Here is a 26,371-nt window from a genome sequence, read left to right as displayed (position 1 = left end):
AGGTTAACTTAGGGAATTCCAGTCAAAAGAGTCATAATGTGCATTAAATCTGATAGCCATCGCAGTCAAAGGTTCATTATCGCTATATGCACGTCTAGTTTGGTCAGCTCTTAGTATCCTAAAGTTTCTTAAAATACGAGCAGGTACGTGGAAATTAACTCTAGCTAAAAGGTCCGGTGAATCTATCTCTCCTAGGATGATTTTTTCATGAACAAGATTTGCGCCGTTTCGCGTCGAGTAGCGAGAGACTCGAGACCAAAAATTAAACACCGGGCATGATAACTAGGTCTCGCTGCTACGTTACGCCAGGGTGTGAACCGTACGACCAAACGGGTGAATTTTTTCTGCACTGACTCAATCTTATTCGACCATAAGGACGACGATGGGCACCAAACTACTGAGGAGTATTCTAAGATGGATCTGACTAGTGATTTGTAGAGTGCGACAAGACAATGTGGTTCGGAGAATTCTCTCGACTGCCTGCGTATAAATCTTAGCATTCTGTTCGTTGTATTTGCCAAACACTTCGCAAGCGTATTCGTTGACCCAACTACTTGTCCCTTGTCTTTGTCGGATGGCCTCACCCATACACCATCAAATATCATTCCTTCTTTTGATGTCGCAATAGATGAGGATGTTGTTGCTATGGCTATATCTAAGCTAAAGCTCTCTTTCTCTCCAGGTCCCGATGGTATTCCTTCATCTGTGATTAAAAAATGCGTATTGATCTTTGTCCCATTACTGTATCGTTTATTTAGAAAGTCGTTAAGTTCCGGTTCCTTTCCAATGTTATGGAAATGTGCATGGCTAGTGCCTGTACATAAGAAAGGCGAAAGAACTAATGCCAAAAATTATCGCGGGGTGTCATTACTTTGTGCTTCGGCCAAGATTTTCGAATATGTTATTCACTTCTCATTCCTTAAGCGTGTAGTGCATTATATTTCACCTCACCAGCATGGCTTCATGCCCAAACGATCGACCTCTTCTAATCTCATGTCCCTAGTTTCGTTCATTTTCAACAACATGGCTTCTGGTCGTCAAGTGGACACGATTTATACTGATTTCAAGGCAGCATTTGATAGCGTTCCTATCAATTTGTTATTGGCCAAATTTGCTAAACTGGGATTTAATGAACCTATGGTCCGTGTCGTAAATTGTCTATCAAACCGCTTTGTGGGCCTGTCTGGTGTACCGCAACGGAGCGTTTTAAGCCCCCTTTTGTTTGTCTTGTTTGTAAATGACTGTGTAAATGTGCTTCCCCCCGATGGTCTTCTTATGTATGCGGATGACCTAAAAATTTTCTTTCCTGTCTCTTCTTCTGAGGATTGTTGTGAACTTCAAAATGTACTATCCTCTTTCTCTGTTTGGTGTGAACATAATGGCTTGCGTCTTTGTCCACTAAAATGCAACACCATCTCGTTTGGTCGGTCCACCCGTACGGTACTTTAGAACTACACGTTGAGAGATATTCCTATCAATCGTGTAACTTCCGTCAAAGATCTTGGCGTCTGGTTGGATGAAAAGCTTACGTTCAAAGACCATATCGACTTTGTCACAAGCAAAGCTTACCGTACTTTGGGCCTTATTACCCGTCTGTCTCATTTTATCCGTGATCCCTTGTGTCTCAAGTCTCTCTATTGTTGCTGGGTACACCCCATTCTCGATTACGCTTGTGTGGTTTGGTCCCCCAATAATGTGCAGGATATTGCTAGATTGGAAGGTGTTCAACGCAAATTTACACGACTTGCCACGAGGCGTTTTCTTTCGGGTCATGATAATGCAGTAATCCCGTCTTATCCACATCGTTGTCGACTCTTGGGTCTGGACTCGATAAAAACTCGCCACTCGCACTTGCAAGCTTGTTTCATTGCCAGCGTCATCCTTAATGAGCTTGATGTTCCTCATCTCTTATCTGCCATTTCCTTTTATGCCCCTTCCCGCCATCTTCGCAATAGGCCACCTCTCTATATTCCCACCCGGCTAACTCGATATGGGCAAAATGACCCATTCCTTAAAGCTCAGATTGCATTTAATTCATACTATCATTTGTTCGATTTTAACACTCCTTTATCCCTCTTCCGTTCTCGTCTTCACTCTTCCTCATCCTTATCCTTTCCTTAGTAATTAAGAAACATTGTTAAGCCCTGGAGGCGGACATTTGTAGAAATAAATAAATAAATAAATAAATAGCAGCAGGTGTAGCTGCTTCTACATTTGATGTAGATGGCAGTGGTGACGCTGATGCCAATGACGACTGATCATTTGGAGAACTCGGTTTGTGAAGCATCGTATGATGATTTCGCTGACATACACGGCAAGATCCGGATGAACAATCCTTTCGCTGATGGCCCGCCGACAAACAGTTAAAACACAATTGTCCGTTCCTCACCAGCTCGTGTCGCTTTTCCACAGATGCATTTCGAAACACTTTGCACAGGTACGCAGCATGTGAAGCCCTTTTGCAGAATGAATAAACCTTTGTGGCTGGCTTAACCACGCTGTACACTGCGTTGTGGGTTTTCATTCTGCCTCCAGCTGTTGTTGCTTCACTTGTTCGATTCCTGTCTGGAGCCATGGCTTGCAAAACAGTTGCTTGGCTGCGAAGGAATTTCATGATCTCGTCATATGTGGGAACATCTGTTGAACTATGGTGTATTTCCCATTGTTTAAGTGTGGCCAGGTCTAATTTGGAGCAGACCATGTGAGCTAAGAGCACGCTCCTTCCTTCCGTGACCACTCCCATTCTAGTCGTCATTTTAACTCCACGCTCAAAACTGTCAATTAAAGAAATCAGTGATTCGTATGATTCCTTTTTCATGTGTGGTATTGCAAATAATCCATCAAGATATCATTCACCACAAGCTTTTTGTTTTCGAATCGCGATTTCAATACTTCCCAGGCAACAGAATAATTTGCGTCGGTGATTTCGATGTCTCCTACTACGTTAAGAGCATCCTTTTGAAGAGATCCTTTTAAGTATCGTAGCTTGTCTACGTCAGCTAAATTCTTATTGCGATCAATAAGACTGAGAAAGGCATCTCGAAACGGTAACCAATCTTCCATCTTTCCATCAAAAGTCGGCAAGCGCATTTCTGGAAGTTTTGTGTGTGGCATGGTATCGCGTGATGGTGTGGAAACTACACTTGATGACAAGTTTCTTTCAATTGCCAACGAAAGCTCAAATGGCGGTTCTCGAACGAGGCGTACTCTTCTTCTTCTTGTTCCAACTGTGCAGTGGAAGAAGAAACCAAATTGTTGGTGTGCCATGTTTCATATTCTGTGGATAGCATCGACAAACGTAACGCACATCCTTTCAAAAGAGCGGCATCCGCCCTTGTTGCATGCTGTAGTGCTTGATCAATGCGGTCCAGCCTTTGATCGAAATGATGACGCATTCGCTTCCTTTTTTCCGCCAGCATTGCTGCTGTTGGGAAAGTATGACTTGAATTTACTGATTCAAAACCTTCAAACTCACTCTCCGAAGCTTCTCTTGCCATGGCTGCCCTCAGTATTGGGTTAGCTTGGACATGATCGCTGTCTGATGCAGCTTGCACATGTGATACACGATGTGATGCGTCTTGTTTCTCAAACGCCGCCGCTGTTCTGCACTTGTAAGTGATGGAGGAGCGTAGCAGCTGATGTACGAGATCCCTGTTATATCCGCTGCCACCATACCTGAGATTGCACTGCCCCAGAGACGTTGAATAGGATAACGACCAGTTGCAATCAAGGCCACTTTTCCGGACGAGTCAACCGCCCACTTCCCATAATTGTGCTTTATATATTTCAGATGCTAGCAGTACGTCGGCCATTTCGTCTTTGGTTTTCTGCAACATCACGTTCTGTGCTGTTCCACTTCCTTGCGCATTGATTTGTAGGACCGTATATGTCATATCGCAATCTCTCTGTAGGTTGTATGGGGTTATCGTTGTCATTGCGATGACTGCGTTCCAAGCATCGGAAACAACGTCTAGCTTCCGTAGGTATGGCTTCAAGCTCAAGAGGGTGCTTTATATATTTCAGATGCTAGCAGTACGTCGGCCATTTCGTCTTTGGTTTTCTGCAACATCACGTTCTGTGCTGTTCCACTTCCTTGCGCATTGATTTGTAGGACCGTATATGTCATATCGCGATCTCTCTGTAGGTTGTGTGGGGTTATCGTTGTCATTGCGATGACTGCGTTCCAAGCATCGGAAACAACGTCTAGCTTCCGTAGGTATGGCTTCAAGCTCTCTTATGGTGCATCTCGTGTAACCAATGACAACAGTTTCACCATTAATTTGCTGACCCAAGTATCTTGGAAGTCGAATACGTGCTTGCTGCATTTCATCGCGACGTCTCCATTGGGCAGAAGCACTGACATCTATCTTTACTCCTGTTTTACCAGTAAGTGCTGCATCAGTATCGTCTGCAGTAGCCAGCGTATCGATGTTAGAAATCTGAACGGTGTCTGAAATCTGAATCAATGAAATCGTATCAATGACTACTCTTACTGTCGCGCACACGAAAGTGTTTTTCGGAGCAGCAGCTTAAGACAGGCACAGTACACTCCGACTTAAGCACAATAATAAACGCACCAACTGGTTCTTGGCAAATAATGGCTTCATTAATTTATTCAATTGATTTTATACTCTAAAAATGCTGACCGTCGTCGATCAGCATATTATTCTTAATCTATTCTTCTTAGCCTATTTTTCCATTAATTCGTTAAACCAGCGCATATCGCTGGCGCGTTGCATAACATAGCTAGTCAGCATTTATTGACCTAGCAACGCTTTGTTTTTTAAGCCTAAATTGTCGTCAGCGACACTAACCGTAACAACGCCTCCTAAACATTTATCGATATCGTCTTAGACGACTTTCCCATCTACATTTCGCTTCAGGTATAGTGTCAAAGTGTGCTCGTCTATTCGTCGCTGTTTAGAATTAATATCTTCTACGTTTATCGATCGGCGAATCACTCTGAGAATTTCCAGATACGTGTTACTATCCCGTGCAGTAATCTTAACTATTTCGGGACGTTGCTTCTGGCTATTGCTCCTATGCTGTTGTTGTTGTCTTGTCTTTGCTGTTGCATTGGTGATTGAACCTGATGTTGTCGTTGCTGCTGCGATGACTAGACACTGATATTGCGTTCCTGCTGTTGTTGCAGCGTTGGATACTGAAGTGTGATTTGTGAATGCTGTGCTTGTCCCTGATGGTGCTGATGTTCTGGTAGCAGACGTTGCGATTCACGATGCTGAACCCGTTGCGAAAGCACCTGTGATTTTGATTGTTGTTTCGGATGTTGACGTGGTGTAGATCTTGCAACCAGTACATCTTAATTGCTATCAAGTCGCTACCCGCTTTTGATCAAGGAAGCGGCGCTATCAAGGGATTCTTCAGCCACCATTCGAGCCCAGGATTGTTGCCCAGACGATTATGCGATTGGTTCAGCTATAGCTCCAGTATTTTGAGTATCATGACGCTGTAGATTGAATACCTCTTTTGTTCCTTGGGGGTACAGTTTCAGTTCCCGCTTTGTCTCTGCGAGTTCCCTCCGTGACTCACATAGCTCATCTAAGAGGATGGCTACCTTTTCGTTAAGTCGTGCCATTTGTTGAGAAAGCAACATGTGTGCAATGAACACATCATAGTAGTCTTTGGAAAATGTTTAATATCGTCAGTCTAGTTTAAAATACATTACATACAAGTTCATTGTTTAGTTTCTGCTCCTCCTTTTATTCCACTGTGTTATAACTCCGCTCAACAGGTTATGGGCCCAGAAGTACTGTCGAACAAGTGTTAAGTTTGTGTTATATTGAAGTAATAATCTATCGAAATTTTTAATCTTGAAGAAACACTGAAAACTTAAATCTAGAAACACGTCTGAATCACACGTCACCATTGAAAAATTAAACGATCAAAATTACGCAATATGGAAATTCAAGATGGAACTTTTGTTAGCAATGGCAAAGGTGCTGACTGTCGTGAAAGATTCGAAACCAGCAAGTCCCGACACTGCATGGATTTCGAATGATGAACGTGCTAGGGCACTAATCGGTCTGTCGTTGGACGACAGCCAACTCATCCATGTCATGCAAACGAGTTCATCGAAAGATATGTGGGATGCCCTAAAAGGCTATCATGAGCGTTCATCTTTGTCCAGCAAAATACACGTCATGCGAAAAATGTTTGCCACAAAAATGACTGAAGGTGGAGACGTTTCTAACCATCTCAAAGAACTATGTTCTCTGCGACTTCGTTTAATTGCGCTGGGAGAAGAAATGAAAGATCCATCCTTTGTCGCGTTAATGTTGTCCAGTTTGCCAAAATCCTTTGATGGTTTGATCGTGGCTTTGGAAAGTAGGCCTGATGAAGATCTTACGGTGGATTATGTAAAAGGCAAATTGTTGGATGAAGGAAGACGTCGAGCAGATGGTGCAGATGAAGATAAAGCGTTACTATCTGGAGGAAAGAACAACACGAAATTTTGGAAGGACAGGAAACTAACAACCAACAAGGAAAAACAGTGCCATTATTGCAAGAAGAATGGGCACATAAGAAAAGACTGTTGAAAATGGGCTGCAGACAAAAAAAGAAAACTAGATGGTGAAAGCATCAACGTTGCTAATGAAGACAATCGAGAGGAAGTATGTTTGTTCATTGGAGAAGGAAACGAAACTGGACCATGGTGTTTCGATTCTGGTGCAACTTCTCATATGACGAACGATACGTCTATTTTGAAATTAATAGATAAATCGAAGCAATCCTCGATTTCATTAGCGAACGGAGATTCCATCAAGTCAGCTGGTGTTGGAAGCTGCAAATTGTTTTCTTGGACAAGGTGTGTCATGTACCATCTTTGACGACAAACCTATTATCTGTTAGTAAAATTACCGATAATGGATTCGAAGTGTTTTTCGATAGGTTTGGATGTCGTGTCCTGAAAGGAAAACAAGTATTGCTGATTGGTGAACGTAAAGGTGGTCTGTATTATCTAAAACAGACTGAACAAGCCATGTTGATAGATAAAAACCATGAAGCTTCCTGTATACACCTATGGCATCGTCGATTTGGCCATCGTGACATAGAAGCCATAATGAAGATTGCGCGGAACAATTTGGGAAGCGGCTTGAACATCAACCGATGTCATGTGAAATCCATTTGTGGATCCTGCTGTGAAGGGAAGATGAGCCGTGATTCTTTCCCAAATTCTTCATCTTCAAGGACATCTGGTGTTGGCGAACTGATACATACGGACTTGGGAGGACCGTTTGAAGTATCAACAGCTCGAGGAAGTCGATATTTTATGACTATGGTTGATGATTTTAGTCGATATACAATTATCTACCTGTTGCAAAACAAGTGTGAGACAGAAAACCGGATCAGAGAATATTGCGCCATGATGAAAACACAGTTTGGACACTATCCGAAAGTCATCAGATCGGATGGTGGAGGTGAATACAGGAGCAATTCTTTAAAGGATTTTTTTGTAGATCGGCATCGTGCATCAACAAACTGCCCCATATCCTCCACAACAAAACGGCGTGGCTGAACGTAAGAACCGGTACCTCGTTGAAATGATGAGATGCATGTTGGCAGAATCGAACATGGACAAGGTGTTCTGGGGTGAAGCGATCACTACTGCCAATTATTTACAAAATCGCTTGCCATCCTCCTTACTGGAATCGACACCTTACGAAATGTGGCACGGAAAGAATCCTTCGTATGAACATCTTCAAGTATTTGGTTCAGAAGCTTTCGTACACATTCCTATAGAAAAACGGCGTAAGTTGGATAAAAAGGCTGAAAAGTTGGTGTTCGTCGGATACGCGGACAATCAGAAGGCCTATCGATTCGTAAACCTGGTGACGAAAACAATTACCATTAGTCGTGACGCAAAATTTTTAGAACAATGCGAGGTTGAGAAATTTGGAACAAAACCGAAACCAACGACATCAGGAGGAGTAGTGGTACTGCCACTTGGATCAACTCCTTCATTATGTCGCGCAGAAGAAACTACCACGAGAGAAAACATCGTTCAAATGGGGGCTTCTGCTGAATCCTCCTGCATTAGGGAATCGAACATGAACGATACCGTGGATGATCTTGATGTTACACCATACAACAGTGCATCTGATGGCGAACTATCAGATGAACCAAGGGCTATTGAAATGCATCAAAGTGTACCATGCGAGGTCCATGCGAACAACAAAAGGCATCGCACCTGTTCGATTCAGGGAGGAAAGTTATATGGCGAGATCTTCTGAACAATACGAAGAACCCAGAAATTTGAAAGAAGTTTTCGTCTGTGCAGCGCGCGAAAAATGGATATCGGCAATGGAAAATGAACTGAAATCACACGAAGAAAACGGAACATGGGATGCATTGGTAGAGCTACCTGCTGGCAGAAAGGTTGTTGGTTGCCGCTGGATTTTTAAGTTGAAGAGAAATGCAGCTGGACAAGTAATCAAACACAAAGCTCGTCTAGTGGCGCAAGGCTATTCCCAGCAATTTGGCGAAGACTATGATCAAGTATTTGCTCCGGTCCCAAGCCATACAACATTTCGTTTGATGCTCGCTATAGCTTCTAAAACACAGATGAAATTACGGCATTTAGATATTAAAACGGCCTATTTATATGGTGATCAAGATCAGGAGCTTTTTAAGCGACAACCACCTGGATACGAGATAAAAGGCAAAGAGCATTTGGTTTGTCGATTGAAAAAGAGTATTTATGGTCTGAAACAATCAGCTCGATGTTGGAACCAGAAACTGCACGGTGTTCTGCTAGAGATTGGCTTTCAAGAAAGTGCTGCTGATCAGTGTCTGTACATTAAAACTGAAGATGGAAAAAGAGTCTACATTTTAGTGTACGTGGATGATATGATAGTCGGTTGTGTGGACGAGACTCTCATTGATTCTGTGTATCACGCTTTAACCGAACATTTCGAAATGACGGACTTGGGACCAGTTAGTTACTTTCTGGGAATGGAGGTTAAATGTGAAAAAGGTAACTACAGCGTTAGCCTCGAAGGTTACATTGAAAAATTGATTTGTAAGTTCGGATTGAGCGAAGCAAAAACTGTGAAAACACCCATGGATGAAGGATTTTTGAAGCAGCAAGACTCAAGCTCTATTTTGAAAGACTCTATTCAATATAGAAGTCTAGTTGGTGCTCTTCTATACATATCGGTGTGTACGCGACCAGATATTGCTTGGAGCTGTGTGGCCTATGAGTCGCAAACAAACCAGCATTGCATTATCGTCGATGGAATCAGAATATATTTCCTTAAGTGAAGCTACTCAAGAACAAATGTGGCTTACTCGATTGATGAAAGACTTAGGAGAACATATTGAACAGTTTGTGTGCTCCGCACAGTTTGTGTGCTCCGCACAGTTTGTGTGCTCCACACAGTTTGTGTACAATCCGTACAGTTGCATACAATAACTGTGCGGAGCACACAATAACTGTGCGGAGCACACAAACTGTGCGGAGCACAGAAACTGTGCGGAGCACAGAAACTGTGCGGAGCACACAATAACTGTGCGGAGCACACAAACTGTGCGGAGCACACAAACTGTGCGGAGCACACAAACTGTGCGGAGCACACAAACTGTGCGGAGCACATAAACTGTGCGGAGCACATAAACTGTGCGGAGCACAAAAATCGTGCGGAGCACACAAACTGTGCGGAGCACAAAAATCGTGCGGAACACAAAAAATGTGCGAAGTGTGGCACCACAGTTTTATAAAATGTGCAATTGTGCTCGCACATTTTACTGTGCTGTGTGTGCGTGGTGGCACAGTGCTACTTTACTCATCACTTCATGTGTGCAATGAACACATCATAGTAGTCTTTAGAAAATGTTTAATATCGTCAGTCTAGTTTAAAATACATTACATACAAGTTCATTGTTTAGTTTCTGCTCCTCCTTTTATTCCACTGTGTTATAACTCCACTCAACACCATTTCGAGCTGCATGACCGTTTGTGTTTCTTCCCGCATTTTCAATAGGCCTAGAAGATTCGCCAATTCGATCTGTTGGTGTTGTGAACACAGTACAGTACTAAAACAGTACATTTTAAATTGTTTCCAGTGCTGTAGCCCAAAATGCGCTTAATAATGCGCTTTGCCGCTCGGTTCTTTCCCTGGCCCAATCTGCTACACTCACACATCACCCGAAGAACATTGCCTGTCATCGGTGAGTGCCCTTAGCCGTTAGGCAGGTTGAGCCATAACATCTCCTCCTTTAAAGTATGAACGCATCGAACCTTTGCGGAAGTTTTCTATTCCTAGACGAACGGCGTGGTGAGCGTATCTTACGATGATTGCTTACCGAAGGTGCAACCTGTGCCGGGGAGAATGGCCGGGGTGAAGGAACCGTGCGCAATTCCTCCGTTGTACTGCTTAGCAGCAAAGACTCGTTCGGTAGCGATAAACTCCATTCACCCAACAGAATGTCGATGGGTAGTTGTGTGGGCTTCTCACTATCCTGTACCAACTGACGAGGTTCTTTAACTGATCGTTTCCTGATCTGATCTATACGTCTCCGCAGCATTCGACCGTTTCTGGTTAACTCATACATCACCGTTCCCAGCCTTCGTAGCACCTCAGCGGAGATCCATTTCCATGTATTTTGGTAGTACTTCTTGGTTGCAACAACATCTCCTGGCTGGAGCCCTGCAGCGGTGATTTCTGTTTCCTCTTCGACAACAGGAGGCCAACGTAATAGCTCCAAGTGAGTCCTTACGGGGTGCTTAATGATGATTTCCGCCGGTCCACAATCCACAATCACAAGAAAGCAGTTTGGTTCTGCTTGTGATTTCCGTGCGTGTAGCGGGTTTTGGCCGCGGGCTTTTTTCTGCTGAAGGGCAGAAGCGCGGAACGTGCTAGTCTTCTGGAACGCAGGTGAAGCCGCCACTATAGAACAGGGTCAATTTCGAAGAAAGTGCGGTTGTCTGTAGTGGTGTTGCCGTGGAGTAGCTCGTGCGTTTAGGATACACACAGTGCACTCAAAAATTGATAGTGTGTGTAAGTATAGTTAGGTATTGCGGGTGCCTCTACGCACACTAAAGTCTAGCGATACAGTCATTATCCGATATACGCTATCGTACGGGACCGAGCGCAATAGCGTATCTCGAGTTTTCGCATATAGCGGATTCCTATGGAAAAATAGTTTACACTACCGGTTCGAGGGTTGAAATATATCGCCACAGAGTTTTGCATTAAAGTTTTTTGTTATAAAATAGGTATCTTTTGCACAAATATAAGACAAAATGCATTGAAAACATTAAGGAAATTCAAAAAGAGCATAACATATTTCAATGAATTAAAATATTTGCTAAAAACACATGGAGCTGTCAAATTTAGAGAAATCGCGTACTGCGAATTCGCGTGAATCGAGTATCGCGTACTGCGGATAATTTCTGTATTGCTTAGATTTTCGCGGTAGCGCGAACCGATTATTTTTACTTTTTCTGGTGAATTTGTGTGAAAACTCGCGTTGAGAAACGTGTTATGTATTTTATTTTGCATAAACTATGTGAAATAAATAATTTGATTTGCAAATTGGTTAAAAAAATATTTCTTCTTGGTACATTCAATTGTCACCATACCTCGGATGGTTCCATACACGAACCGCGATTGTCTCGCCCAAGGTGGAATATAGAGGAAGTGTCTTCTTAGCGCCCGCTGCGCAAAGCGACAGAGGGCGTTATGGCGTTCTGAGAATTTTATCATGCCTTCCTTTTCTCTCCAACGGCAAATTTGTCAAGCAGCTCGTCGAGCTGCCCGTCGCTGGCTCCGCCTCATACCCCTCGCCTGAGCGCGCTGTCGAAGGTTTGGATGTGTTGGTGCGTCAGACGGCCAATCGCTGTCAGCCGTCGTCCGTGCTTTTTCCCTCCATAGCGCCATTTCTTTCTCGCGTGTGGTCAATGCTCGCGAGCTGTTGTGGCGCCTTAAAATGCCGTTAACAAACATTGCGGCGATGAAGTTGCATTTTCACAAATCAAACCACAAAATCGCAATGAGTTCAAACACTGCAATATAAAAATGACTAAGGAATCGCTAGTTTACGCTGGAGGGTTTGCTGTGCAACGCGCTGAACTCTAATTCGCATTGACACGTTCAGCCCGGCGCTGATTTTCATCAACTTTCCGTTCTGCCGGCATCTAGAACGCAAGCTGATTGTGAAACCGGCATCCTGGAAAGTTCACTGGCAGTCCCTGGGGCCTGCCATCGATCTGAACGTGTTAAGGATTAAACATAACTTAGTACATTAAGCTTTTGCTTTCGTATGTTGTAGATTACACAGATATGCTGAGCTGTCTGCGCATCGGTGTGAGCCTGCGTGTGTGTGCACAACTGTCGCCAAATGTGTTTTCTTCCGGAATGTTATGATCCATCGGTCAAAGAAAGGAAGGTGTTCATATAAGGCGGAAAGACGAATTGAGGCCACTGTCAATGGTAACTGATGACCGGGAGGAGGGGGTACTGAGACACAGCTGTTGGGAGATTGAACAGTATACTTAAATTGCCGGCGGATGGGGGGGAGGGAGGGTGGCCATGGAACCCCTACGATCATTGATCACAGGCCCAAAAATTGTAGTCGCCATGGGGGGAGGGGAGGTGCAAATGGTTCTCCAGCCACGGGGCCCTAACGACCATCTTTCCGGGGGCCTTTGTCGTTAATACTCTGTCCACTTGTACACATACGGCATACTACAGCCTAGAGATCATCGGCGACCGCCTAGTCCACCTACTGTTAGGTCCGCCGCTATCTGCAGCGTATGCATCGGGCAAGAGACAGTGTGGCAGTATGCAAGTTGCCCGCTGGATAGGAGCGGGCCCGCGGCACCGCCATCATTCCGCACATCTGCATGCCTGTCGTGGGTTCTAATCGCGTATGAACCATCCGCCGTAGCAAGAACTGGCTATCCGGCTACGTGGTACTCAAGTCCTGAAAAGGCCGGCATGACCGCGTTGGCTATTACGCCAATAATAATAATAATAATAATAAAATAAGAACAACTTTCCATAGCAGTCCACACTCGAGGAAGGTTTTTTTTTACTTTGGTGCTGCCGGGCTACCGCTGTGGCGCGACAAATGCACGGAATGCACTCGACCAAAACATGAACCTACCGATCCGCACCCACTCCAAGGCATTGCAGGTCAATCGGCGTCATAATAACTACTCCAAACCAACAAGCCACCAGAGTCTGGAGGGACAGGTGCAGCACCATACGCGCACCGTAATAAACAAATCCGGAATCCTCTTTTGTATGGATTCAATTCAAAATGTTGTTTCCATTTGCGTTCGCTAGCTGAATTAGAAATAAATGTGCAACAAATCAAACGCACATTTGCTTAAATCATGTGTCTTTTTAATACCCCCAACAGCAGAGCCGATGGCAAAGATGCCAATGCCAATGGTTGTGTTGTCTCTCAGGTAGCGAGATCGAAAATGCATGGACTTTGTAGCCGCAGCGGAAAATGTACGCATCAGAATCAAATAGTTTTGGGGTTTAAAAACGCACGCACACATACAAACACGCACACATACAAACACGCGCGCAAACTCACACACACACACACACACACACACACACACACACACACACGTGCGCGCGCACACGCGCGCGCGCACACACACGCGATAAGGCACCTACGAACGCGCGCACGCGAGAACGCACCTACGAAAGCGCGCATGCAAGCACGCACCCCTCATCAAACCCCCCCTCCCCTTCCGCTATCATCAGCTATCATATAGCGCATCATCATCCAAAGCGCCGGGCGAGGTGGGGGATCGCGGCATGATAGAGTGAATGGTCACTTTCCCCTTGCTGTGTGCGTGTGTGTGTGTGTATCGAGACCCGAAAACTCGAGACATATTTCGGCACATTAAAAAAAAAAATTTATTGCCACTATACACTGTGCTACATGATGCTTAGAAGGTCGTTGAAGCATCAAACATGTTCAAATTGAAAAAAATATTGGATTAGTGTTAGACGTTCTCCTACGCTTGTTTTAAATAGGCTTCTTCACCCTCAACTGGCAGGGGCATCGAATGGTCTCATCAGCAGCGGCACGAAATAAAATAAACCATCAATACACCGATAACACTTTGAATCCCAATCCAGCTTCTCCCGCATCGTCTCAAGGTCACACACAAATTAATAAATGCTAACACCCACCAATAACAATACACAACCGCAATGCACATATGAGTATCAACGCATACACCGCAACAGCCAATCAGCTGGCGGCGGCGGAAGGCACGGGCAGAAGCGCCGCAAGTAAGGCAAGGCAGGGTGAGGGAGGGAGAAGAAGCGGACGAAAAAATGGGCGCCAATGTTTTTAAATTTTTTTACCGTTTTTTTTGCTCCGCCGCCATAAATAGTTCGTCCATTTCGCCAGCAGATGGCGCTAAACTTGTTCGACCCAGCGCAGGAATCGCTGAAGTCCAGCGCGGGAGACCAGCCAAAATCTGCGCTGGCCAGCGCAGGAATCGCTGAAGTCCAGCGCGGGAGACCAGCCAAAATCTGCGCTGGCCAGCGCAGATTTTGGTACATTTTCTGCGCTGGAAACTGCTCGAATTTGCGCAGCGGGCGCCCGCTGCGCAAAGCGACAGAGGGCGTTATGGCGTTCTGAGAATTTTATCATGCCTTCCTTTTCTCTCCAACGGCAAATTTGTCAAGCAGCTCGTCGAGCTGCCCGTCGCTGGCTCCGCCTCATACCCCTCGCCTGAGCGCGCTGTCGAAGGTTTGGATGTGTTGGTGCGTCAGACGGCCAATCGCTGTCAGCCGTCGTCCGTGCTTTTTCCCTCCATAGCGCCATTTCTTTCTCGCGTGTGGTCAATGCTCGCGAGCTGTTGTGGCGCCTTAAAATGCCGTTAACAAACATTGCGGCGATGAAGTTGCATTTTCACAAATCAAACCACAAAATCGCAATGAGTTCAAACACTGCAATATAAAAATGACTAAGGAATCGCTAGTTTACGCTGGAGGGTTTGCTGTGCAACGCGCTGAACTCTAATTCGCATTGACACGTTCAGCCCGGCGCTGATTTTCATCAACTTTCCGTTCTGCCGGCATCTAGAACGCAAGCTGATTGTGAAACCGGCATCCTGGAAAGTTCACTGGCAGTCCCTGGGGCCTGCCATCGATCTGAACGTGTTAAGGATTAAACATAACTTAGTACATTAAGCTTTTGCTTTCGTATGTTGTAGATTACACAGATATGCTGAGCTGTCTGCGCATCGGTGTGAGCCTGCGTGTGTGTGCACAACTGTCGCCAAATGTGTTTTCTTCCGGAATGTTATGATCCATCGGTCAAAGAAAGGAAGGTGTTCATATAAGGCGGAAAGACGAATTGAGGCCACTGTCAATGGTAACTGATGACCGGGAGGAGGGGGTACTGAGACACAGCTGTTGGGAGATTGAACAGTATACTTAAATTGCCGGCGGATGGGGGGGAGGGAGGGTGGCCATGGAACCCCTACGATCATTGATCACAGGCCCTAAAATTGTAGTCGCCATGGGGGGAGGGGAGGTGCAAATGGTTCTCCAGCCACGGGGCCCTAACGACCATCTTTCCGGGGGCCTTTGTCGTTAATACTCTGTCCACTTGTACACATACGGCATACTACAGCCTAGAGATCATCGGCGACCGCCTAGTCCACCTACTGTTAGGTCCGCCGCTATCTGCAGCGTATGCATCGGGCAAGAGACAGTGTGGCAGTATGCAAGTTGCCCGCTGGATAGGAGCGGGCCCGCGGCACCGCCATCATTCCGCACATCTGCATGTCTGTCGTGGGTTCTAATCGCGTATGAACCATCCGCCGTAGCAAGAACTGGCTATCCGGCTACGTGGTACTCAAGTCCTGAAAAGGCCGGCATGACCGCGTTGGCTATTACGCCAATAATAATAATAATAATAATAAAATAAGAACAACTTTCCATAGCAGTCCACACTCGAGGAAGGTTTTTTTTTACTTTGGTGCTGCCGGGCTACCGCTGTGGCGCGACAAATGCACGGAATGCACTCGACCAAAACATGAACCTACCGATCCGCACCCACTCCAAGGCATTGCAGGTCAATCGGCGTCATAATAACTACTCCAAACCAACAAGCCACCAGAGTCTGGAGGGACAGGTGCAGCACCATACGCGCACCGTAATAAACAAATCCGGAATCCTCTTTTGTATGGATTCAATTCAAAATGTTGTTTCCATTTGCGTTCGCTAGCTGAATTAGAAATAAATGTGCAACAAATCAAACGCACATTTGCTTAAATCATGTGTCTTTTTAATACCCCCAACAGCAGAGCCGATGGCAAAGATGCCAATGCCAATGGTTGTGTTGTCTCTCAGGTAGCGAGATCGAAAATGCATGGACTTTGTAGCCGCAGCGGAAAATGTATGCATCAGAATCAAATAGTTTTGGGGTTTAAAAACGCACGCACACATACAAACACGCTCACATACAAACACGCGCGCAAACTCACACACACACACACACACACACACACACACACACACACACACACGTGCGCGCGCACACGCGCGCGCGCACACACACGCGATAAGGCACCTACGAACGCGCGCACGCGAGAACGCACCTACGAAAGCGCGCATGCAAGCACGCACCCCTCATCAAACCCCCCCTCCCCTTCCGCTATCATCAGCTATCATATAGCGCATCATCATCCAAAGCGCCGGGCGAGGTGGAGGATCGCGGCATGATAGAGTGAATGGTCACTTTCCCCTTGCTGTGTGCGTGTGTGTGTGTGTATCGAGACCCGAAAACTCGAGACATATTTCGGCACATTAAAAAAAAAAATTTATTGCCACTATACACTGTGCTACATGATGCTTAGAAGGTCGTTGAAGCATCAAACATGTTCAAATTGAAAAAAATATTGGATTAGTGTTAGACGTTCTCCTACGCTTGTTTTAAATAGGCTTCTTCACCCTCAACTGGCAGGGGCATCGAATGGTCTCATCAGCAGCGGCACGAAATAAAATAAACCATCAATACACCGATAACACTTTGAATCCCAATCCAGCTTCTCCCGCATCGTCTCAAGGTCACACACAAATTAATAAATGCTAACACCCACCAATAACAATACACAACCGCAATGCACATATGAGTATCAACGCATACACCGCAACAGCCAATCAGCTGGCGGCGGCGGAAGGCACGGGCAGAAGCGCCGCAAGTAAGGCAAGGCAGGGTGAGGGAGGGAGAAGAAGCGGACGAAAAAATGGGCGCCAATGTTTTTAAATTTTTTTACCGTTTTTTTTGCTCCGCCGCCATAAATAGTTCGTCCATTTCGCCAGCAGATGGCGCTAAACTTGTTCGACCCAGCGCAGGAATCGCTGAAGTCCAGCGCGGGAGACCAGCCAAAATCTGCGCTGGCCAGCGCAGGAATCGCTGAAGTCCAGCGCGGGAGACCAGCCAAAATCTGCGCTGGCCAGCGCAGATTTTGGTACATTTTCTGCGCTGGAAACTGCTCGAATTTGCGCAGCGGGCGTTTGGCATGTTGCCATTTTGAGATTCAGTTTGACAACAGCCGTCGATATTTGTTTACAGGCAGCAGCTGCATTATAACGTATAAAATGTCGATTTATGGAGTGTGGATGCTAAATTTATTTTTTAGTACTAAACAAATGTTTATCAAACGAAAACAATTTATTTATCATATCCAAATACGAGCAACATTCGTCGCATTTGACAACTGCCGTCGATCCTGGTTTTGTGCTTTTTTCTAAAGCCTCGATGCCCAATTGTTCTACATGACGATACCTCGTTTCGACCCACTTTGATCTCGACTATCTGTTAGATCTTATAACAGAATTGACAGCTCAAGTCATACGCGATTTTCGCGGCACCGCGACGATCTCGGATCGTTCATTTCCAGCCTAAAAATATGTTTTTCTGAAGTTAACACCTGTGTTTACAATTTTTGAAAAATTTCTGTAGTAAATTACATTCATCTTATATTGTTTGCTCAACGAAGATTTCCAATGCGTTTAAAAATTTATCTTCTAAAAATACTCACTTTTTTCCAGAGCACTCATTTTCAACCCAGCTAACTTCTGATGACGAAGAAAACAGTGATGTAGATGTAGAAGATGGATCTTCTGATTCTGGAACGAATGGCCCCATTAATTCATACATCACCCAAGAAAATGAGACCAATGAACATATTCGTCGTACATTACTTCTCTCAATTGACGGATCTCACAACACGGAATACGACTTAAGTTCAACAAAGGATATTTATACACCGGCTACAATTATGAAAAGTGGAAGAAAACCTCGTAGACGAAGAACTGCTTTTACCCATGCCCAATTAGCTTATTTGGAACGAAAATTTAGGTAAATATCTAAAAGAAAAGTCAATGTGTTTATCATGTTTAAAACAGTTTTAATACCGTCTTAAAGTTGTTATGGTTAGCAGTGTAAAATGCTTTAAATTAATTACTCCACGTGGCTAATTTTTCTTCCCTCATTTCGGACCCTCATTTTCTCGTTTTTGACATTCTTTTACGTATAAGTTTGTTGTTGTTACAATACATATATTAATTGAATATGCTTATTATGTACGTTTTGAATATGCTTATTATGGGAAAAGCAGTCGGAGTCCTTGGGTGGAACTTCGGTAGCATGACAACTTTTAAATTCGTTCTTTTTAGCTCGCACTTTTTTCCATATTCTATATATACATTTTCTTTAGCGCGTAACGTTTCCATGGCAACGGCCCGCTGCGCAAAGCGACAGAGGGCGTTATGGCGTTCTGAGAATTTTATCATGCCTTCCTTTTCTCTCCAACGGCAAATTTGTCAAGCAGCTCGTCGAGCTGCCCGTCGCTGGCTCCGCCTCATACCCCTCGCCTGAGCGCGCTGTCGAAGGTTTGGATGTGTTGGTGCGTCAGACGGCCAATCGCTGTCAGCCGTCGTCCGTGCTTTTTCCCTCCATAGCGCCATTTCTTTCTCGCGTGTGGTCAATGCTCGCGAGCTGTTGTGGCGCCTTAAAATGCCGTTAACAAACATTGCGGCGATGAAGTTGCATTTTCACAAATCAAACCACAAAATCGCAATGAGTTCAAACACTGCAATATAAAAATGACTAAGGAATCGCTAGTTTACGCTGGAGGGTTTGCTGTGCAACGCGCTGAACTCTAATTCGCATTGACACGTTCAGCCCGGCGCTGATTTTCATCAACTTTCCGTTCTGCCGGCATCTAGAACGCAAGCTGATTGTGAAACCGGCATCCTGGAAAGTTCACTGGCAGTCCCTGGGGCCTGCCATCGATCTGAACGTGTTAAGGATTAAACATAACTTAGTACATTAAGCTTTTGCTTTCGTATGTTGTAGATTACACAGATATGCTGAGCTGTCTGCGCATCGGTGTGAGCCTGCGTGTGTGTGCACAACTGTCGCCAAATGTGTTTTCTTCCGGAATGTTATGATCCATCGGTCAAAGAAAGGAAGGTGTTCATATAAGGCGGAAAGACGAATTGAGGCCACTGTCAATGGTAACTGATGACCGGGAGGAGGGGGTACTGAGACACAGCTGTTGGGAGATTGAACAGTATACTTAAATTGCCGGCGGATGGGGGGGAGGGAGGGTGGCCATGGAACCCCTACGATCATTGATCACAGGCCCTAAAATTGTAGTCGCCATGGGGGGAGGGGATGTGCAAATGGTTCTCCAGCCACGGGGCCCTAACGACCATCTTTCCGGGGGCCTTTGTCGTTAATACTCTGTCCACTTGTACACATACGGCATACTACAGCCTAGAGATCATCGGCGACCGCCTAGTCCACCTACTGTTAGGTCCGCCGCTATCTGCAGCGTATGCATCGGGCAAGAGACAGTGTGGCAGTATGCAAGTTGCCCGCTGGATAGGAGCGGGCCCGCGGCACCGCCATCATTCCGCACATCTGCATGCCTGTCGTGGGTTCTAATCGCGTATGAACCATCCGCCGTAGCAAGAACTGGCTATCCGGCTACGTGGTACTCAAGTCCTGAAAAGGCCGGCATGACCGCGTTGGCTATTACGCCAATAATAATAATAATAATAATAAAATAAGAACAACTTTCCATAGCAGTCCACACTCGAGGAAGGTTTTTTTTTACTTTGGTGCTGCCGGGCTACCGCTGTGGCGCGACAAATGCACGGAATGCACTCGACCAAAACATGAACCTACCGATCCGCACCCACTCCAAGGCATTGCAGGTCAATCGGCGTCATAATAACTACTCCAAACCAACAAGCCACCAGAGTCTGGAGGGACAGGTGCAGCACCATACGCGCACCGTAATAAACAAATACGGAATCCTCTTTTGTATGGATTCAATTCAAAATGTTGTTTCCATTTGCGTCCGCTAGTTGAATTAGAAATAAATGTGCAACAAATCAAACGCACATTTGCTTAAATCATGTGTCTTTTTAATACCCCCAACAGCAGAGCCGATGGCAAAGAGGCCAATGCCAATGGTTGTGTTGTCTCTCAGGTAGCGAGATCGAAAATGCATGGACTTTGTAGCCGCAGCGGAAAATGTACGCATCAGAATCAAATAGTTTTGGGGTTTAAAAACGCACGCACACATACAAACACGCACACATACAAACACGCGCGCAAACTCACACACACACACACACACACACACACACACACACACACACACACACACACACACACACGTGCGCGCGCACACACACGCGATAAGGCACCTACGAACGCGCGCACGCGAGAACGCACCTACGAAAGCGCGCATGCAAGCACGCACCCCTCATCAAACCCCCCCTCCCCTTCCGCTATCATCAGCTATCATATAGCGCATCATCATCCAAAGCGCCGGGCGAGGTGGAGGATCGCGGCATGATAGAGTGAATGGTCACTTTCCCCGCGCTGTGTGCGTGTGTGTGTATCGAGACCCGAAAACTCGAGACATATTTCGGCACATTAAAAAAAATATTTTATTGCCACTATACACTGTGCTACATGATGCTTAGAAGGTCGTTGAAGCATCAAACATGTTCAAATTGAAAAAAATATTGGATTAGTGTTAGACGTTCTCCTACGCTTGTTTTAAATAGGCTTCTTCACCCTCAACTGGCAGGGGCATCGAATGGTCTCATCAGCAGCGGCACGAAATAAAATAAACCATCAATACACCGATAACACTTTGAATCCCAATCCAGCTTCTCCCGCATCGTCTCAAGGTCACACACAAATTAATAAATGCTAACACCCACCAATAACAATACACAACCGCAATGCACATATGAGTATCAACGCATACACCGCAACAGCCAATCAGCTGGCGGCGGAAGGCACGGGCAGAAGCGCCGCAAGTAAGGCAAGGCAGGGTGAGGGAGGGAGAAGAAGCGGACGAAAAAATGGGCGCCAATGTTTTTAAATTTTTTTACCGTTTTTTTTGCTCCGCCGCCATAAATAGTTCGTCCATTTCGCCAGCAGATGGCGCTAAACTTGTTCGACCCAGCGCAGGAATCGCTGAAGTCCAGCGCGGGAGACCAGCCAAAATCTGCGCTGGCCAGCGCAGATTTTGGTACATTTTCTGCGCTGGAAACTGCCCGAATTTGCGCAGCGGGCGGATTCGATCGGGTGGATGAAATTGTGTTTGTGTGTGTGTGTTTTTTTCTGGAATATGTTTTTAAAGCCGTTGAAACTGTTTTAACTGGTGCTGGGCCAAGTTTTGTTTATCAATTGAATTGCTTGGGTGTTGATCAAACTTGTGTTGAGGTGAATTGAGCTTGCGGAAAGAAAAGGCATGTCGTTATTTGCAAAAATGGTGCTTTCGTCTAATCAATTTGAAACGCGACCAGTTTGGTAAGTTGAATGAGTTTTTGTGCAGATGTTTATAGTACTAACCATAAACAATGTACCTTTTTCATGTGTGTATGAATCCTGGACCAGCGTGATCCAATCTAATAGCTTCTAGGTCATCAAACGGCAACACAGATGGTGATCCATACAGTATGAAGATGAACACAAATGAAGATCCATACAGTATGTATGATGCGTATTTTATCGCACATCGATATTATTCGTAGCTGTTAGCAAATAAATTAACAAACCGTTTTTCTTTTTCCTATAGCTTTTGAAACAACAAAATAACTAAAGAAGACAGACACACGGTGACGACACGGTGGGAAAAAGGTGTCTCATCTCGCACCTAAAACCGAAACGATGGGCATAAGAAGTATCGCGTTTCAAGGAGGGTTAGGAGATGAACGTTATGAATGAACCAAGCAAGTACAGGTAACTAAACGTCCAGTTGTAGAAGCCGAACGCAATAGGGTTGGTGAGATGGACAGGCGCAACAGGCACTACAAAAAACATAATATGTACAAATAAAAAAAGAAGAACATGCATCGCAGCCGCGTAGCTGTGAATGAGAGTTTAAATAAAGAACGTACGGAAGTACTCCGGCAAGAAATACAAACTTAACAACCATTGAATTCTCTACTTTACTTTCCGAAATCAGCCAAGGACGTGTGTGATTACTTAGCAAAGCGAAACAAAATCGCAAGTCTATTAACGACTATATTCAGAAGCTTTAACATAATCATATATCGGCCTATGACTGGAAATGAAGTTGATTATGGCAAACAATTGATAATGATGATGAATTTTACAAATGCAAGTTCGACATCGCCCTTGCAAGATTCATGCAAAATATCATAGAAAAAAGTAATTAATTCACATTGGCTTAAGGCGTTAATTTTAGCAACATTGTAATAAACACAATTACAACGCTGTCGTTTAAAAACGGTTTTACACTCATTTAATATCGGACTTATTATATGTTTTACAAAAAAAGACCTGCATCCTTCTTAGTTTGGTTGATGTTCACTACATATTGTTGATGTTTTCAGCTACCAAGTAATGCAGGGAGAGGAATATTAAAAAAACCCACATGTCCAATTCAACCTTTCAAACTGAGATGGATGCATTATGGGACAAACACATACACACTTATTTCTTTGAAGTGTTGAACGGAAATCCACAAACTTAAACACACAACAGTAGATTTTGATATGTGCTATAATAATCCTATCACACAATTTAAGACAAATAATTCCTGTAATTTTTCGATCCAATTACGTTGATGAGATCAACGATAGCTTCAAATTGTTGCCACTGTGGCGCCGTTTCCTGAGTATAAACATTAGCGTCCAAGTACTGCAGGACTCATCATTTATAATTTACAGGGTTTTCAATGATATTATTGACGTGTTCAGCGAGTTGTTGATTCGTTCGGGCATATAATTGATACTTTCAGCGAGGTATTGAAGTGTTCGGAAGCAGGCGTTGACAAGTTCGGCGATACTATAGAGCTGTCACTTTCGTACCCCTTGGACTGCAGCTTGGATCTTTCCCATCAGAAGGTAAACAAACAGTTTTCAAAAAAATGGGCTGGTTTTAACTAATATATAATAATGAGTCCAAGTAGAGAGAACCTATTTATTCTAACTCCAAATTACAACTGCCGGTAAACGCGCTTCAAGCCCAGGAGCCGCGTTGCGCTGACTTGCAACTGGAGACCGCTGTCGTCTGGTCCCACGGTCGATTGTCACTGGAGACCGCTGTCGTCTGGTCCCACGGTCGCTTGTCACTGGAGACCACTGTCGTCTGGTGCATTAAGCAAAGGACTGTGTGACTATATATATGGAAAAGCTTGGTGTAGAGATGGAAAACTTTAAACACCTTTGTAATAGCACACTTTTGTTTATTCGTGACGCTTTAAAAATTGATGCTGCCCACGTTGCTCTTTCCTATCTCAAAAAGATCGTCTCTTTTCCGGAAACTCCTCTCTTCCTTTTTTCACTCGGTAGGGTGAAACAACAATGCGTTTTCTCCAAGGTGGATTTAAAAATATCAGGTGGTGGACTCTAGTGCATTTTGACAATTCGTCACTTGACGGAAGGTCCCCAGGATTCAAACTTTGTTTACATTAATTAAATTTGTTCATATAATTTATCTACCCCATTTTTTCGAATAAACATTCTTTAAAAATATATTTTGAACTTTGGGAGTTCTTATTTCTCAGGTCTCGTAGTACAGTCGTCAACTCGTACGACTTAACAACATGCCCGTCATGAGTTCAAGCCCCAAATAGACCGCGCCGCCTTACGTAGGACTGACTATCCTGCTATGTGGGGAATCAATTAGCCGCTGAAAGCCAAGCCCACAAGTGGGTAGAGGCAGGCCTTGACCGACATCGGTTGTTGAGCCAAAGAAGAAGAAGAGTTCTTATTTAACATTGAAACATACATTAAAGTGTGTTATTTTTTGTTATTCTGTGAATTTATTCTAGAATTCTTTGTGTTTTCGACATTTTTGATGATAAAAATTAAGAAATCAAAATTTTTTTTAAATTTTTACCTTAATTCCTCATTATCTACGAGCCGCATGGACAATTTACTTGAGATTAGAACTCATGCTAGCATGATTTTAAATTTCGTGCATAAAGAAATCATCAAATCTTTTGTTAATATATTACGTTTTTTCGATAAAATCAATAGACACACTAAAATGCACATAATAACAAAGAAATCTGTTATATTTGCTAAGCTTTGTGTGCGGAAACCAATGGTCAACGGTTCTAAAATGACGTAAAGTCCCTCAACTATGGCGACCCCCCAAAGGCCCTAATCCACCACCTGATATTTTTAATCCACCTTGGTTTTCTCTCCTGCGTTGCCCATTTCGCTTAGTGCGTTTCGCTCGATGTGTTTTCTTTTTCGCCTGACCGTTATCCAAATAGCAAATCTGTAGCAACAATGGCTCCCGTAATCTTCCGAATAACGTTTTTACTGGTAGACAAATTCCACAGAAGATACAAGCATGGTAATCGAGAGACAGTTGTGAACGAATTACGACAACAATACTATGTGCCAAAACTGCGGGCGCTGATAGCACGTGTACTTCGCGAATGCATATTTGCAGAAAACGCATCGAGCGAAACGCACTAAGCGAAATGGGCAACGCAGGAGAGAAAACGCATTGTTGTTTCGCCCGACCGAGTGAAAAAAGGAAGAGAGGAGTTTCCGGAAAAGAGACGATCTTTTTGAGATAGGAAAGAGCAACGTGGGCAGCATCAATTTTTAAAGAAATTTGTAGAGATGGAAAACTTTAAACACCTTTGTAATAGCACACTTTTGTTTAGTAGTAGAGATGATATTTGTAGAGATGGAAAACTTTAAACACCTTTGTAATAGCACACCTTTGTTTATTGGTGACGCTTTAAAAATTGATGCTGCCCACGTTGCTCTTTCCTATCTCAAAAAGATCGTCTCTTTTCCGGAAACTCCTCTCTTCCTTTTTTCACTCGGTCGGGCGAAACAACAATGCATTTTCTCTCCTGCGTTGCCCATTTCGCTTAGTGCGTTTCGCTCGATGCGTTTTCTATTTCGCCTGACCGTTACCCAAATAGCAAATCTGTAGCAACATCCCCCCGCCCGTGAACCGCTTGCGTTCACTCCTATTTTAGTGTTGTACGTCTATCAATGCCAGCTTAACTGCAGGCCTTCTCACCAACCCGGTGCTGGTTTTTACCCATGCTTGTCGAACATGATCGTCTTTTCCCTTTATCACCTTTGTTACAAGCCCCCTCCTCCACGTATTTCTATTACCACTTTCTATTACAAATACCACATCGCCTTCTTTGATATCTTTTATATTAGTGAACCATTTATCTTGTCGTCTTATAACGGGCAGATATTCCCTCAACCACCTTCTCCAGAAACTATCCAACAAATGTTGTGCCAGCTTCCAGCTGCTCCTCAATGTGCTTTTGATGTCGGTAGGGTGTACTTCTATCTGTTTAATGCCTGATGAGCTCCCCAGCAAAAAGTGATTTGGAGTCAACGCTTCGTGGTCTGCTGACTCAAGAGGAATATAAGTAAGGGGTCTAGTGTTGATCATTGATTCTGCTTCTAGTATTATCGTTTCTAAAGTTTCGTCGTCGGGTTTTCTAGGTGAGTCTATAACTGTGCCTACTGCCGATTTCACGGACCTAACCATTCTTTCCCACACTCCTCCCATGTGAGGTGCACCCGGTGGATTAAAGTTCCAACGCGTGTTTGCGTTGGTGAAAACGGATGATAATTCTTTGTAGCGTTGCCTCTTTTCCAAATACAGCTGTCTACTAGCACCTTGGAAGTTTGTACCATTATCGCTGAAAATCAATGGCTATTTGTTAATAAAAGGACATCTAAGAATGAAAAATTACACGCTTCGGCACAGGGTGTAAACAAAACAAACGAGAGCTCAATAGTATCGTCGAACATGTCAACGCCTGCTTCGGAACAATTCAATATCTCGCTGAAAGTGTCAATTA

The 26,371-nt window shown here is 44.4% G+C and overlaps 1 protein-coding gene and 1 long non-coding RNA gene across 2 annotated transcripts in view; both read left to right on the top strand.

Annotated features, from left to right (window-relative positions):
• The window catches only part of LOC133392209 (barH-like 1 homeobox protein), a 206,003-nt gene that overhangs the window by 84,155 nt on the left and 95,477 nt on the right, over positions 1-26,371 (top strand). Inside the window, exon 2 of the mRNA XM_061651746.1 lies at positions 18,063-18,372. Coding sequence (XP_061507730.1) covers positions 18,063-18,372 — 310 coding nt within the window. The remainder of the gene's footprint in view (positions 1-18,062; positions 18,373-26,371) is intronic.
• On the top strand, positions 21,667-24,048 carry LOC133391537 (uncharacterized). Its single transcript, XR_009765027.1, has 3 exons — positions 21,667-21,855; positions 21,943-22,035; positions 22,124-24,048. It is a non-coding gene; the product is annotated as an uncharacterized LOC133391537 (long non-coding RNA).

The sequence above is a fragment of the Anopheles gambiae genome, chromosome 2 (assembly GCF_943734735.2).
Source record: "Anopheles gambiae chromosome 2, idAnoGambNW_F1_1, whole genome shotgun sequence".
Classification (NCBI taxonomy): domain Eukaryota; kingdom Metazoa; phylum Arthropoda; class Insecta; order Diptera; family Culicidae; genus Anopheles; species Anopheles gambiae.
This window is presented reverse-complemented; position numbering and strand designations above follow the sequence as displayed.